Raw genomic sequence first — 13,444 nt, 5'->3', positions numbered from 1 at the left:
TAGGGCTCAGCAAATTTAAAGAGCTAAATAGTTAATATTTTAGCCTCGCGGGCCATGTGGTTTCTGTTGCAACTATTCAGCTATACCATTGTAGCATGAAAGCAACTGTATTAGTCTGCTTTCACACTGCTAGGAAGAAATGCCTGAGACTGGGTAATTTATGACGGAAAGAGGTTTAATTGACTCACAGTTCCACATTGCTGGGAAGGCCTCAGGAAAATTACTGTCATGGCGAAAGGCAAAGGAGAAGCAGGCACCTTCTCAGGAGGCAGGATGGAGTGAGTGCAAGCAGGGGAAGTGCCAGTGCATATAAAACCATCGGACACCTCAAGACTCACTCATTATCACGAGAGCAGAATGGGGGAAACTGCCCCCATGATCCGATTACCTCCACCTGTCCCGCTCTTGACTTGTGGGGATTATGGGATTACAATTCAAGATGAGATTTTTGGTGGGGACACAGCCAAACCATATCAGAATCTATAGACAGTATATAAATTAATTAGCATGATTGTGTTCCTATAAGGACGTGAAGCAACATACTATCCTACACTGCAGATGGGAGTGTAAATTGGTACAATTTGGAAAATTTGTTTAGTGTTATCTGCCAAAACGGAGCATATGCTTACCCCATGACTCAGCATTTCCACTCCTAGAATGTATCCAACTAAAATGAGTACACCAAAGACTTGCACAAGAATGTTCACAATAGCATTATCCACAGTAGCCTAAACTGCCACATACTCAAATGTCTATCAACAGAAGAAGGAATAATTTATGTTATATTCGTATAGTTGATTATATACAACAAAGAATTATAACAGCATGCAGTATGGATGTATCTCAAACATTATTTGCAAGAAAGAGAAGAATATATACTCAAAAACATGCAAAACTTATCTGCGCAATTAGAAATCCTCCCTTTGAGGACGAAGGAGAGCAGAAATTGGGAGAAAGCACAAGGGGGCTACTAATGTGCTAGAAATATTTCCTGACCTTGTGGTGGTGATTATACACAGATGGCCCTTTTGTATTAATTCATAGAGCTTGTACACTTGATTTATAGACCATGCTGTGTTATTCTTTCAATTTTTTTTTTAAGTATACTTTGAAAAGCTAATTGGAACCTTACATGTGGTGTGTTGTGTGGTATCTTGTCAAACACTGGACTTTATTATAAGGTGATAGGTTCCTTCCTTCCTTCCCTCCTTCCCTCCTTCCTTTCATCCTTCCCTCCCTTCCTTTCTTCCTTCCCTCCCTTCCTTCCTTCCTTCTTCCTTTCCTCTTTCCTTCCTTTCTCCTTCCTTCTTTCCTTCCTCCCTCCCTCCCTCTTTCCTTTCCCTCCTTTCCTTCCTTTCCTCCTCTCTTCTCCTTTCCTTCCTTTCCTTCAGTTCCCTGCCTCCCTCCCTTCTTTCCTTTTTTTTTTAGCCTGAGATAGGGTCTTGCTCTAGCACCCAGGCTGGAGTGCAGTGGCATGATCTTGGCTTACTGCAGCCTCCATCTCCCAGGTTAAAGCGATTCTCCTGCCTCAGTCTCCCAGGTCGCTGGGATTACAGTTGCATGCCACCACACCCGGCTAATTTTTGTATTTGTAGTAGAGATGGGGTTTTACCATGTTGGCCAGGCTCGTCTCGAACTCCTGGCCTCAAGTGATCTGCCTGTCTAGGCCTCCCAAAGTTCTGGGATTACAGGCGTGAGCCACCAGCCTAAACCAACTTTTTCATTGGGTACACCAAGATTGTGTGTCTTTTTCTTGGGTCAGTTCTTCAAGAGAGGAATCTACAATTTCCTGCGGGTGCAGGGGTGTTATTCACTATGGCCATTTTCAGTGGTGTACATTTTCTCTCTTGACTCCTGTGCCTCATGTACCAATGGCTAGAGCTTTTCTTTGCTCAGTATCTCTTCAGAATGATCCCCCATAGCATGTGTCTTCTGAAATGGCTAAGTGAGGAGCTTGGCAACTCCTCATCCTTAAAAATCCACAATTAAGTCAGGCATGGTGGCTCATGCCTGTCATCCCAGTGACTTCTTGGGAGGCCGAGGTGGGAGGAGCACTTGAGGCCAGGAGTTCAAGGCCAGCATAGGAACATAGACTCCATCTCTACAAAAAAAAATTTTTTTTTAAGTAACTGTTCAAAGTAGTGTGCACCTGTTGTCCTAGCTACTTGGGAAGCTGACATGGGAGGATTGCTTGAGCCTAGGAGGTTGAAGCTGCAGTAAGCTATGATCACACCATTGTACTGCAGTCTGGGCAGTAGAGCAAGACCCTGTCCCAGACAAACACGCACGCACACACACACACACACACACACACACACACCACATAAAAGAAAAACATTACAACTTTAATGGAAGAATTTCAAAAATTGCAGTGATGAGGTGCCTCATTTCGTTTCTTTCTCTTTCTTCTTCTGTTCTTTTAGGTCACTTAATGCATTTTTTTTTTTAATTTGAGATGGGGTCTCACTCTGTCACCCAGGCTAGAGTGCAGTGTTGCAATCTCAGCTCACTGCAACCTCTGCCTCCCGAGTTCAAACAATTCTCCTGCCTCAGCCTCCTGAATAGCTGGGATTACAGGCATGCGCCACCACGCGTGGCTAATTTTTGTATTTTTAGTAGAGACGTGTTTCACCGTGTTGGTCTGGCTGATCTCAAACTCCTGACCTCATGATCCACCCACCTCGGCCTCCCAAAGTGCTGGGATTACAGGCGTGAGCCACTGCTCCCGGCCAATGCTTTTTTTTAAAATTGTCCCTCTTAACCTTTGATATTCCCATGGAACTAGACAGGAAAAAATACCAGTTTGTGTTACCCAGTAATTCCTATCAAACATGGCCTGTTTTCAAATTGATAAAAGGAAGTAAAAACCTTGAATAGAATTACTACATTTAGATGGTTAGATTATATATATTTTAAAGGAAACTTGGAAAGTTAAATTGCTGACTGTCATAGATGCTAAATGGGTGCTTGACTAAAGCATTGAAATAGGTTTGCTTAAATGATTCTGAAAGTTTGTGTTTAAGATGAGCAAATTTCAATATTTTAAACAATTAAAATTTTACTATTTTTTGAGTGATAATTTTTTCAGACCAAACAATTTAAATAAAATAGACATTTATTCCCAGGAGGAATAGAGATGGATTGGGAGACCATTATTTCACTTTAAAGAAATTGGCAGTCAAGAAAATTTTGTAAACAGATTTCTCCAACCTAGTATGAGAAAAAGTTGATAATGTTGAGCATAGTAATTGTTAGATGTTCTCTAGCAGTTCCCAAAATGTGTTATTGGCAAAAGTCAGCATAGAAACACGGCTCTTAATGCTTAAGTGCGTGGGCTGCTTGAGGAGGTACGTTACACTAGTAGCCATGAAGTTGGCTTTAGGCTGTACCCCTGTCAGGACAAACTTAAAGAGTTGGATGTGATAGTGCCAACCTCCCAGTAACAGTGTTCTCTGCTTTCCTGTAGAGTGGATCAATCTCAGAGATGGGCCCATCACCATATCTGACTCCTCAGATGAGGAAAGGATTCCAATGCTGGTCACCCCAGCTCCTCAGCAGCATGAAGAAGAGGACCTGGATGATGATGTCATCCTGACAGAAGTGAGTTTTCTTTAAACTTACAATGAGATATTATTGCAAGTTGGTGATCTGATTTTTCAGCCACTCTTGTGGGCCTTGTTGTAGAACAGCACCTCTTGTACTCGTTCTGAGAACAGCCCCTTTTCCATTCTACCTCATGTACCCTTAGATTTAGAAGCTGTATGTTTCAGTCTGTTTCTGGATTGAATATCTGCACCATTGTTCCATCTGACTATTAATGCACCAAATTCCACTGTTGTCATTGCTACAACATTATAGTGTATCTTACTGTTGGATTGGCCTTATTCTTTCCATATTATCCCACATTTTTCAGAATCATCCTGGATATTCTTGGACTTAAATTTTTATATGGATTTTACAATCAACTTCTTTAGTTCCAAAATATAAATAAAGATACGTATATAATCAGTTTGCGTAATCCAAAACAAATCTTCCTGTTATATTTATAGAGCAATTTTTATGATACTGCTCTTTCTAACCAAGAACAAATTTTGTCTTTTCATATAGTCAAGACTTCTTTAATATTCCTCAGCCAGAAAGCATTTTGAATTTTTCTTAATATAGATCTTAAGCATTTTTTGTTTTTCTTGGTTATTTTATATTTTCTGTTGCTTTTGTGACTGACATCTTTTCTTTCATTGTACTTTCATTTTTTTTATTTTTTTGAGATGGAGTTTTGCTCTTTTGCCCAGACTGGAGTGCAGTGGCGCGATCTCGGCTCACTGCAACCTCCGCCTTCTGGTTTCAAGCAATTCTCCTGCCTCAGCCTCCCGAGTAGCTGGGATTACAGGCGCCCGCCACCACGCCTGGCTGATTTTTGTATTTTTAGTAGAGATGGGTTTAACCATCTTGGCCAGGCTGGTCTTGAACTCCTGACCTTGTGATCCGCCCCCCTCAGCCTCCCAAAGTGCTGGGATTATAGGCGTGAGCCACTATGCCCGGCCCTTTCATTGTACTTTTAAACTGTTTTTTTTAAACTACAAATCTGTTGCTTTTTTTTTTTTTTTTTTTTTTTTTAAGTTTAAAGATCCCAGTTGGCTTTATTGTGGTTCAGAACCAAGGAACACTTCCTTCCATAAAATTCAGTAGGTGTTCCACTGAGCTGAGGAGAAGTGGTTGGCTTTATAGACAAAGAAGGGCTGAAGAGAGCAGAAGCAAAGTCCTTTCAAAGTTACTTTTCTTGTCAGGCTGGGACAGGGAGACAGAAAAGAGAAAAATAACTGATGAGTTAACATCAGGCTGCTTCAGGCCACCTTTCCTGTATAAGGATTAAAGCAGAGGGAAATTCATTATGATTCCCAGTGAAGATTTAAACTGCCCTGTTTAAGAAACTGGTTGTTCACTCTTTCTTTCAATTTCTAAGAAGATCAAATGAACTTCCCAGGTTTAGGTTTGGTAGTATGAAACTTACATGGATGCTTCCGTTTTGAGTTTTAGTCTGGTCTTTTGGGGTCTAGTGCACACACTTAGTCCAAAACAGTGGCCTCCTATAATTTTTATTTAACAATTCCTCCCTTTTTGTTAGGCTTTCACCCAGGACCTGACGAAACCTTCGGGCATCAGTGCCACTCTCAGTTACCATCATTTTGGGTTTCTGGTCCCAGCATATACTTTATAGGTTCTGGTGTCCTCATTATCACACTTTTTTGTTGTTGTTGTTGTTCCAGCTGGAGAAAGACCATTTGGCATTTGACAGGTAGCTGTATGGAAACATTTAAAACTTTCTGAGGGCGCACAGCACACCAAGGAGACTGCTGTTAGGACTCTAAGGAGGGTAATACCCAGAGTTTGGGTGGAGGATGCTCCTCGGCTAGGGCCCCAACTAAAACCAAATAGCTAGACAAGGAGTCTACCTTGTTTTAACCAAGTAGTCTGCTCTGCAATACCTGCTGTGTTTTATCTGTGTGCAGCAAGAAGCGCCATCAACTGCACAGATTCTTCTCTGTTGAGTTAGTAGGTAATCTCGCATCCCATGACTGGGTTAAATTAAAGCGGGGAGTGCAGGTTACCTGCAGAAGCTACTACTGATGGTGAAATTTTCACTGCAACGTTGTCCTGCCACGTGAGAGGCATAAGTAAAGAAAGATTAAGGAGAGTAAGAGTCTTACATTATGAGGGGGAGTCTTGCTCCGATGTGGTTTGCTGTTGTGAATGTCTCTGGTTGTGGCATTGGCCATCCTAGTGAACTCTGTGTGGCCCATGCGTTAGGCATGAGACTTATTCCTTGCGATTTACATAGATTTGTCCAGCTTCAGCTTATAGGGCTTCAGGAACTAAGCAATTCTCCTTCATTGGATAGTCGTAGCCAGATATTAGAGAAAACTAAAAATTCAGAATTCAGTGCTATGTACAGGTAGATAAAAACTCAATGAACAGTGCTGCAATCTAAATAACAGGCATACTGGAGTTTTCTTTTGAAATGTAATTTTCCTCTCTAAGTCACTCCCATTTCTACCAAAGATAATCACAGTAAGACCAGTTTGCCTAACAACATATTTGAAAGCACATATTTAAATTTGCTTTGCTGGAAATTTTGATGAGGAATCTCAAATTGGTCTTTAAAAAATATCTCTGCTAGGAAACCAAACCAGGGCAGACATTAGTCTTTGTGTGCTGTATCCAGCATCTGGAGGTTCCTGAGCCTGCCAGGAAGAGACAGATTTACTCACTGTAAGACAGGGAACGCTTAAAGCCAGGCATTGTTTGCACATTTTGAAATATGGCATTCCAGTCAAAGCCTTGGTAACATAACCAGTTTCCAGTTGTGTCCTTTTATTAAAAGGACAGATATGCAAATAATGATATTGCCATAAAAATAAGAATACTCATGAATAGTTTGCAAATTCTGGAGGGATCCTGTTGGGAGGAAAAGCAAATATTTTTATGTTTATTATAAAAGTATACCAAATTGCTATAAGCTATAATAACCTTAAAAGAAAAAAGTTTCCTTAAATCTGGAAAACAAAACATTAAAAGAACCAGCAATGTTTCAAATAAGCCATAAAAACCCATGATTGTTCTTTTATCAATTCAGTCTCATGTAATTAATTTTTGCTGTTTGATCTTGGTTAGCAGTTACACAAATCCATTAGTTTCTTCATTAGAATTTTGGATATTTAGTCCGATAGTACGAACTCAAACTTATATTTGTCAGAGTTCATTTCATTTTTCGCATATACATCTTTGAACACACAGCACTTTAGGATTATAATTGCTTGCAAAGAGCTTTCAGAAAGTGTCAGAACAAAATAACTGTGGACAGCGAGACTTAAAATGGCTGTGGTTAAAAACCTGATGAGAGTTCATTATAATGACACAGTTGACAAGGAAATTTAGTTATTTCTGAACCAAAATTATGACTGATAGCATTTATACCAAGACATATCAGATTTCTAGGAACTTTATATAATCTTGGAATATAAAAAACATCCATATAGGCCCGACGTGGTGGCTCACACCTGTAATCCCAGCAGTTTGGGAGGCCGAGGCAAGTGGATTACTTGAGGTCAGGAGTTCGAGACCAGCCTGGCCAACATGGTGAAACCTCGTCTCTACTAAAAATACAAAAATTAACCAGGCATGGTGGCACGTGCCTGTAATTCCAGCTACTCAGGAGGCTGAGGCAGTAGAATCGCTTAAACCCAGGAGATGGAGGTTGCAGTGAGCCAAGGTCACGCCACTGCACTCTAGCCTGTATGACAGAGGGAGACCCTGTCTCAAAAAAAAAAAAAAAAATACATGGGCATTTTTGCTGATCAGAACACAGCTGTTTTCCAAATGGTCTTACTTACCAAAAATACCTAAGTCACGTGAACTAAAAGGCATTGGAGTTAGGTCCTGTTTTTCTGATAAAAGATTGAAGGGCTTGCTTTTTCCTTAAACCAGTTATCAGAGTTCTCTCATATATTTTGGTAGAGAAATACCACACACACATAACGCATATATAGACACGGAGACACAGAGAAGCAGATCTTATAGCCTTCGTTAAAATTCTTTATTTGCCAGTTTTCAAATACAGTTTACACTTGAACAACATGGTGGTTAGGGTTGTCAACCCCTGTGCAGTTTAAAATCTGCATATAACTTTTGACTCCCCAAAAACTTAAGTACTAATAACATGCTGTTGACCAAAGCCTTAACTACTTCGTACTACTTAATAACTACTTAACTACTAATAGCATACTGTTGACCAATAACATGGTTAACATGCTTTAGTTAGTATATTATGTGTGTGTGTGTGTGTATGTGTGTATAAAATATACTGCATTCTTATAATAAAGTAAGCTGAGGAAAGGTTAAGAAAATCATAAAGAAACTGGACACGGTGGCTCATGCCTATAATCCCAGAACTTTGGGAGGCCAAGGCCAAGAGTTCAAGACCAGCCTGGCCAAGATGGTGAAACCCCGTCTCTACTAAAAATACAAAAATTAGCTGGGCATGGTGGTGAGCACCTATAATCGCAGCTACTCGGAATTTAGCTTGTTTCTTAATGAGTTACTGACTTCAGGGCTGCCAAAGACTAACCAGAGCTTCCCTGGGGTAGAGTTTCAGCATTAAAATGAGGTGGAATTGGCTTTTTCCTTCAAAAGGTGAACTGTAGGGCACAAAGACAGTTTGTGTGCAGCCTCTATAAGCTGGCAGAAACTGGTTTAAGATCTATATGTAGTAGTTTATGAGAAAACGACGTTTGTAAGGCCAGTCCTCTGTCCGTGTTAAGAGTTGTAGTGGGTTTCTGGGTTGTAAATCAGAGTTAGGGAGGGGTCTGATATTTGCCTGATACCCCCTATTGGTAGGGAGCTTAGCAACAGTTTGGTTTTTCTTGGAGCATAGGAATTTAGAGAGTTGCTATACCAGTCACCCTGAACCCTGACCTCATAGGTGATTTTTGTTTCCTTAACCTTAAGGGTCAGGGCAGACACAGTGGCTCAAAACCTGTAATCTCAGTCCTTTGAGAGGCCTAGCAGGAGGATCACTTGAGCCCAGGAATTCAAGGCTGTAGTGAGCTATGATTGTGCCACTATACTTCAGCCTGGGACCTTGTATCTAGTTATTATTTATTTTTTCTTTTTTTTTTCCCTTTTTTTTTTTTTTTTTTTTGAGATGGAGTCTCCTGTTACCCAGGCCGGGGTGCAGTGGTGCAATCTTGACTCACTGCAACATGCACGTCCCAGATTCAGTGATTCTTGTGCCTCAGTCTCCAGAGTAGCTAGGATTACAGGTGTGTGCCACCGTGCATGACCTTTGTCTCTAATTTTTAAAAAACAGACAAAACCTTAGGATCTGTCTTAGTTTATAAAGGGGCATCTATTTTGCTTTCAGATAACACCGTAGAGCTGAAACATTTTGGAAATGGCTTTCTAAGGGTCACGTCTGATATTTCAGGCTTTGCCTGGCCCATAAGTAGACTGGATAGTACTTGTCAGGTCCTGAATATCATCCTCAGGAAAATAATATTCTGCTTCTGCTGCTTTTATCCGTTTTTACTCCCTCTCCTTCCCCTGGTCCCACCATGTGTTAGCTGGTAATAAGTCAGGTATCCTAGGATCATAAGTTATAATTAAGACTCTGAATTCTTTAAAAAATGTCTGAAAGTCTTCCCTAGGTTTAGGACATTTTTAAACTATGACCTGTTTTTATCCATAGCATGTAAGTCAGGAATTTCATGCTACATTTTCAGGTTGTTCTGTTTTATAAGGAAACAGTTCAACTGTTCTTTTCAGAGAAGAAAGGCAACTCAGAGTTAGTAGACTGTGAATATTCAGGAGTAGATGCAGTATTCAGGTAAAATGGGAGCAGTAGGAGTTACATTAGTTTATCTGTCTTTGGTGTGGGAGGTAATCTTGCGTTTCTAGTTTTTCATTAGCTTTTTGCAGTTAATCTTTCAAAAAAGCTATTTTAGAATTCTGTTGTCTCTTTGAGGCTTCTGAATGCCAGTAAGAATCTCGTTCTCTCCGTGTAATTTGGAGTCTTAGGATTCAAGTGAATTTCTTGGATGAACACTCTTTTTCATCTGGAACATTCCACATCATGGTCATCATAATTCTGAATTATTTTTGGTGAAGTTTTGCCACTTGTGTAACTATTTGTAGCTTCTGGAGCCAGAAGTTTTATACATGAAAAGGCAAGACTACCAGAAGGCAGAGTACTCCAATTTTTAGAAATTAGGGATGCTGTTTTTTTGTTGGACCTTGTATATCTCAGGACCGGGATGACGTTGGCTCCAAGATGTCCTACGTAGCCAATCACTTTGCAGTTTCCATCTGACTCAGTCAAGACACCTGAGGCCTCCCTCACCTAAGCCTGCAAGAAAAGGAATCCACATACCCACAGATTCCAAAAGCCTGAGTTTATACCCTCCCTGCACTCAACACAGCTGGTATCAGTTAGCTTTAAAACTGCACCCCTGTATGCTAGCAGCAAATGGAGTTGCACCCACATTTCTGTCTGGCCATAATCTTGGGGGCTTGACTCAAGCCGTAAAGACCTCTGCAAAGAGGGAGCAAAAAATACAGTTATTGCCAGTGATTTGTGAGCCCCCACATTCCCAAAAGTCCTGTGCCCTGCCATAGCCCAGATTAACCCTAGGTACTGCAAAGTCAAATGCTCTCTCACAGTGCAGCCTAACCTTGGTACCCTCAAAGTCAAAGAGACCAGGTGCTAAAAAGACAGCAGAGCTCAGACCTGAGAAGGACTTCCGACACTTGCAGCTCCATGAGGAAAACGTTACTCCCCAAAAAAGGGAGTTAGCCGTTTTTCCTGTGTTCCTTGAGTTACCTCAAGATATCAACAGTCTCTGTCCCTTTGGGTTGCCAGACCTGTCAAAGGACAAAATTACAACAAATTTAGTGTAAGGATCTCAACTGTCTTTATTGTGAGTCTAGCATCAGGCGATGCTTCATTCCAAAATGGAGAGTAAGTGTTCTCATTGCTCTTTTTTTTTTTTTTTTTTTTTAAAGACAGTCTCAATCTATCACCCAGGCTGGAGTGCAGTGGCGTGATCTCGGCTCACTGCAACCTCCCGAGTTTAAGCAATTATTCTGCCTCAGCCTCCCGAGAGTAGCTGGGATTACAGGTGTGTGCCACCACACCCGGCTGATTTTTGTGTTTTTAGTAGAGATGGGGTTTCACCATGTTGGTCAGGCTGGTCTCTAACTCTTGACCTCAAGTTATCCACCCACCTCAGCCTCCCAAAGTGCTGAGATTACAGGCGTGAGCCACCGTGCCCCGCCCTTGTTGCTTTTTATATTAATTTTATACTCAATCACCTTACCATTATTATCTGTAGTGATTTTTCAGTTGACTCTTAATTTCTTGAAAACGTGCATCTGATCTGTCTTTCCAATTTTTATACTTCTTTCACGTGTCTAATTATATTATGGTACTTCCTCAGAAATTTTAATAGTGTTGATAGAGAAGAGCACGAATGGCCACAGACATAAATGGGAATACTTAATGTTTCTTCATTAAGTGTGATGGTGCCTTTTTGCTTTAGATACCATTTCTTTAGTTATGTTAAGGAACTAGTCATTTACTTTGACTTAAAAAAATTTTTTTAGAAGTGAATGTAGGATTCTGTTACATTCAATTTCAGCATCTTACAGAGATTGTCATGTGGTTTTTCTTCCTTGATCTCTTAGTTGGTAAGTTATTGTCTTTGAAAAGACTCCCCTTGGTTGTGGCATTGTAATGTAGTAGTAATGTGCTGCTGGGGATTCCATTTGCTAATATTAGTATTTTCTTTGTAGATCTTATAAGTGGAGATTGGCCCGTAGGTTTGTGTGTACGTATGATATCCTTGACATGTTTATTTTTTGATAAGCATGATTCTGACTTCATAAAAAGTTTAGAAGTTTTCTTTTTTTTTTTTTCTTTTTGGAGATGGGAGTTTTGCTCTGTCACCCAGGCTGGAGTGCAATGGCGCGATCTTGGCTCACTGCAACCTCTGCCTCCCAGGTTCAAGTGATTCTGCTGCCTCAGCCTCCCAAATAACTGGGATTACAGGCATGCGCTACCACTCCCAGCTAATTTTGTATTTTTAGTAGAGATGGGGTTTCACCATGTTGGGTCAGGCTGGTCTCAAACTTCTGACCTCAGGTGATCCATCTGCCTCAGCCTCCCAAAATGCTGGGATTATAGGCATAAGCCAACCGTGCCTAGCCAGAAGTTTTCTTTATTTCTTCGAGGGTTGTTTTTTGTGTGTTTGTTTGTTTGTTTTTTAGAGTCTTCAGAACCAGTGTATTCTTTGAGGTTTTGAATATATTCTATAGAATTAAACAAAACAGACTGTTGTTCTACTTTGTCTTAATCCGTGACTCTTATGTTTTTTCCCTTTTTTAGTTTGAATGGTTATTTGAACTAACCATTATGTGTCCCCCTCCTTCCCTTCCCTCCCTTGTTTTCCTTCCTCCTCCTCTACCAAAGAAACAGCTTCTTCTCTTCTACAACTCCAGTTATGTGTTTTGAAGACCTTTTTGTTCTTGACGTGTTCTCTTACCTAATGTTCCATTTTGTCTATGCCTTACTATGGCTATTCTGACCTGGCTTTCAATGCACTAATTTCTCTCTTCAACTGTATTTACTTAAAATGCTATATATCCATATATAGCATTAGTTATTGTATTTCTAGTTATTGTATTAGTTATTGTATTTTTCCATTCTGTAATTTGCGTTCGATTCTTCTTCTTGGCTGCAGTTCTCAATCTAGTCTTTGATTTCCCTAAACATGCTAACTGTTACTTTAGAATTCATGTTGTTAATTTCACTGTGTGAAACCCTTGTATATTTGTTTCTGTTGTCTGTTACTTCTCTTGTTTTGATTTTCTGTTGCTGCATTAAGTTCTTGTATGCCTAGTTATTTTTGAGTGAGTGTAAGTCATTGTATACGAAAACTTTGGGATTCTGTATGATGTTGTTTCTCTATAGAGGATCTTAATTGGTTTCTTGAAGAAGAGTAAGAGCACCAGCACCTCACATTCAGGGAGTTAAACTTTCCACGCTGGGATTCAGTTCCTGGGAGGTCCAGGGTATTTCCAGCTTGGCCCTTACTTCAGTGGCGTAGTCCTCAGGGACCCACCCTAAAGCCTGAGATTCACCATCTCCTTTCTTCTAGGGACTTCCCAGAGGAACTGTTGTTACCAGTTTAGCATGTATCCTTCCAGGTCTTTTCTTTGAATTTGTATGTATCCATGTGTATATACATGTGGGTACATATACATACTTTTAGAAATGATTTTGTTTGTGTCTTATTGACATATTTTAAGTAAATGGAATCATTCTGTGTATGATTTTGCAGCTTGCTTTTCTTCACTTAATGGCATTTCTTAGTGAAGCTTTCCATTTCAGTACAGACTGAGCTACCTCTTTTTTGGTAGGGGTCAGTTGTAGAGTATTTTGTAGAACAAATAAGTAATAGTTTATTTAACCATTCACTCAGGGACAAACTTCACAATGTCTCTAGGCTTTTTTCTGTTTGTGCTGAATATTCTTGTATATGCCCTTTTTAGATAGAGTTTATAGAACAGTATGAAAAAATGATGACAGACATTCATTTTTTATTTATATTTATGTATTTGTGTATTTATTTATTTATTTGAGACAGAGTCTCGCTCTGTCTCCAGGCTGGAGTGCTGTGGTACCATCTTGGCTCACTGCAACCTCTTGACTCCCTGGTTCAAGCAATTCTGCTCCGTCAGCCTCCCGAGTAGCTGGGATTGCAGGCACACGCCACCACGCCCAGCTGATGTTTGTATTTTTAGTAGAGACGGGGTTTCACCATGTTGGCCAGGATGGTCTCGATCTCCTGACCTCGTGATCCGCCTGCCTTGGCCTCCCTGAATGCTGGGA

At 40.4% G+C, this 13,444-nt stretch overlaps 1 protein-coding gene across 4 annotated transcripts in view; it reads left to right on the top strand.

Annotated features, from left to right (window-relative positions):
• RNF216 (ring finger protein 216) overlaps positions 1–13,444 on the top strand; it is a 166,540-nt gene that overhangs the window by 25,379 nt on the left and 127,717 nt on the right. For all 4 annotated transcript variants that reach the window (XM_054655462.2, XM_054655461.2, XM_518955.9 and 1 more), the window contains exon 3: positions 3,467–3,600. In XM_054655462.2, coding sequence (XP_054511437.1) covers positions 3,467–3,600 — 134 coding nt within the window. The remainder of the gene's footprint in view (positions 1–3,466; positions 3,601–13,444) is intronic.

Source organism: Pan troglodytes, chromosome 6 (assembly GCF_028858775.2).
Source record: "Pan troglodytes isolate AG18354 chromosome 6, NHGRI_mPanTro3-v2.0_pri, whole genome shotgun sequence".
NCBI classification, from domain to species: domain Eukaryota; kingdom Metazoa; phylum Chordata; class Mammalia; order Primates; family Hominidae; genus Pan; species Pan troglodytes.
Note: the sequence above shows the minus strand (reverse complement) of the source record. Positions and strands in the feature narration are given on the sequence as shown.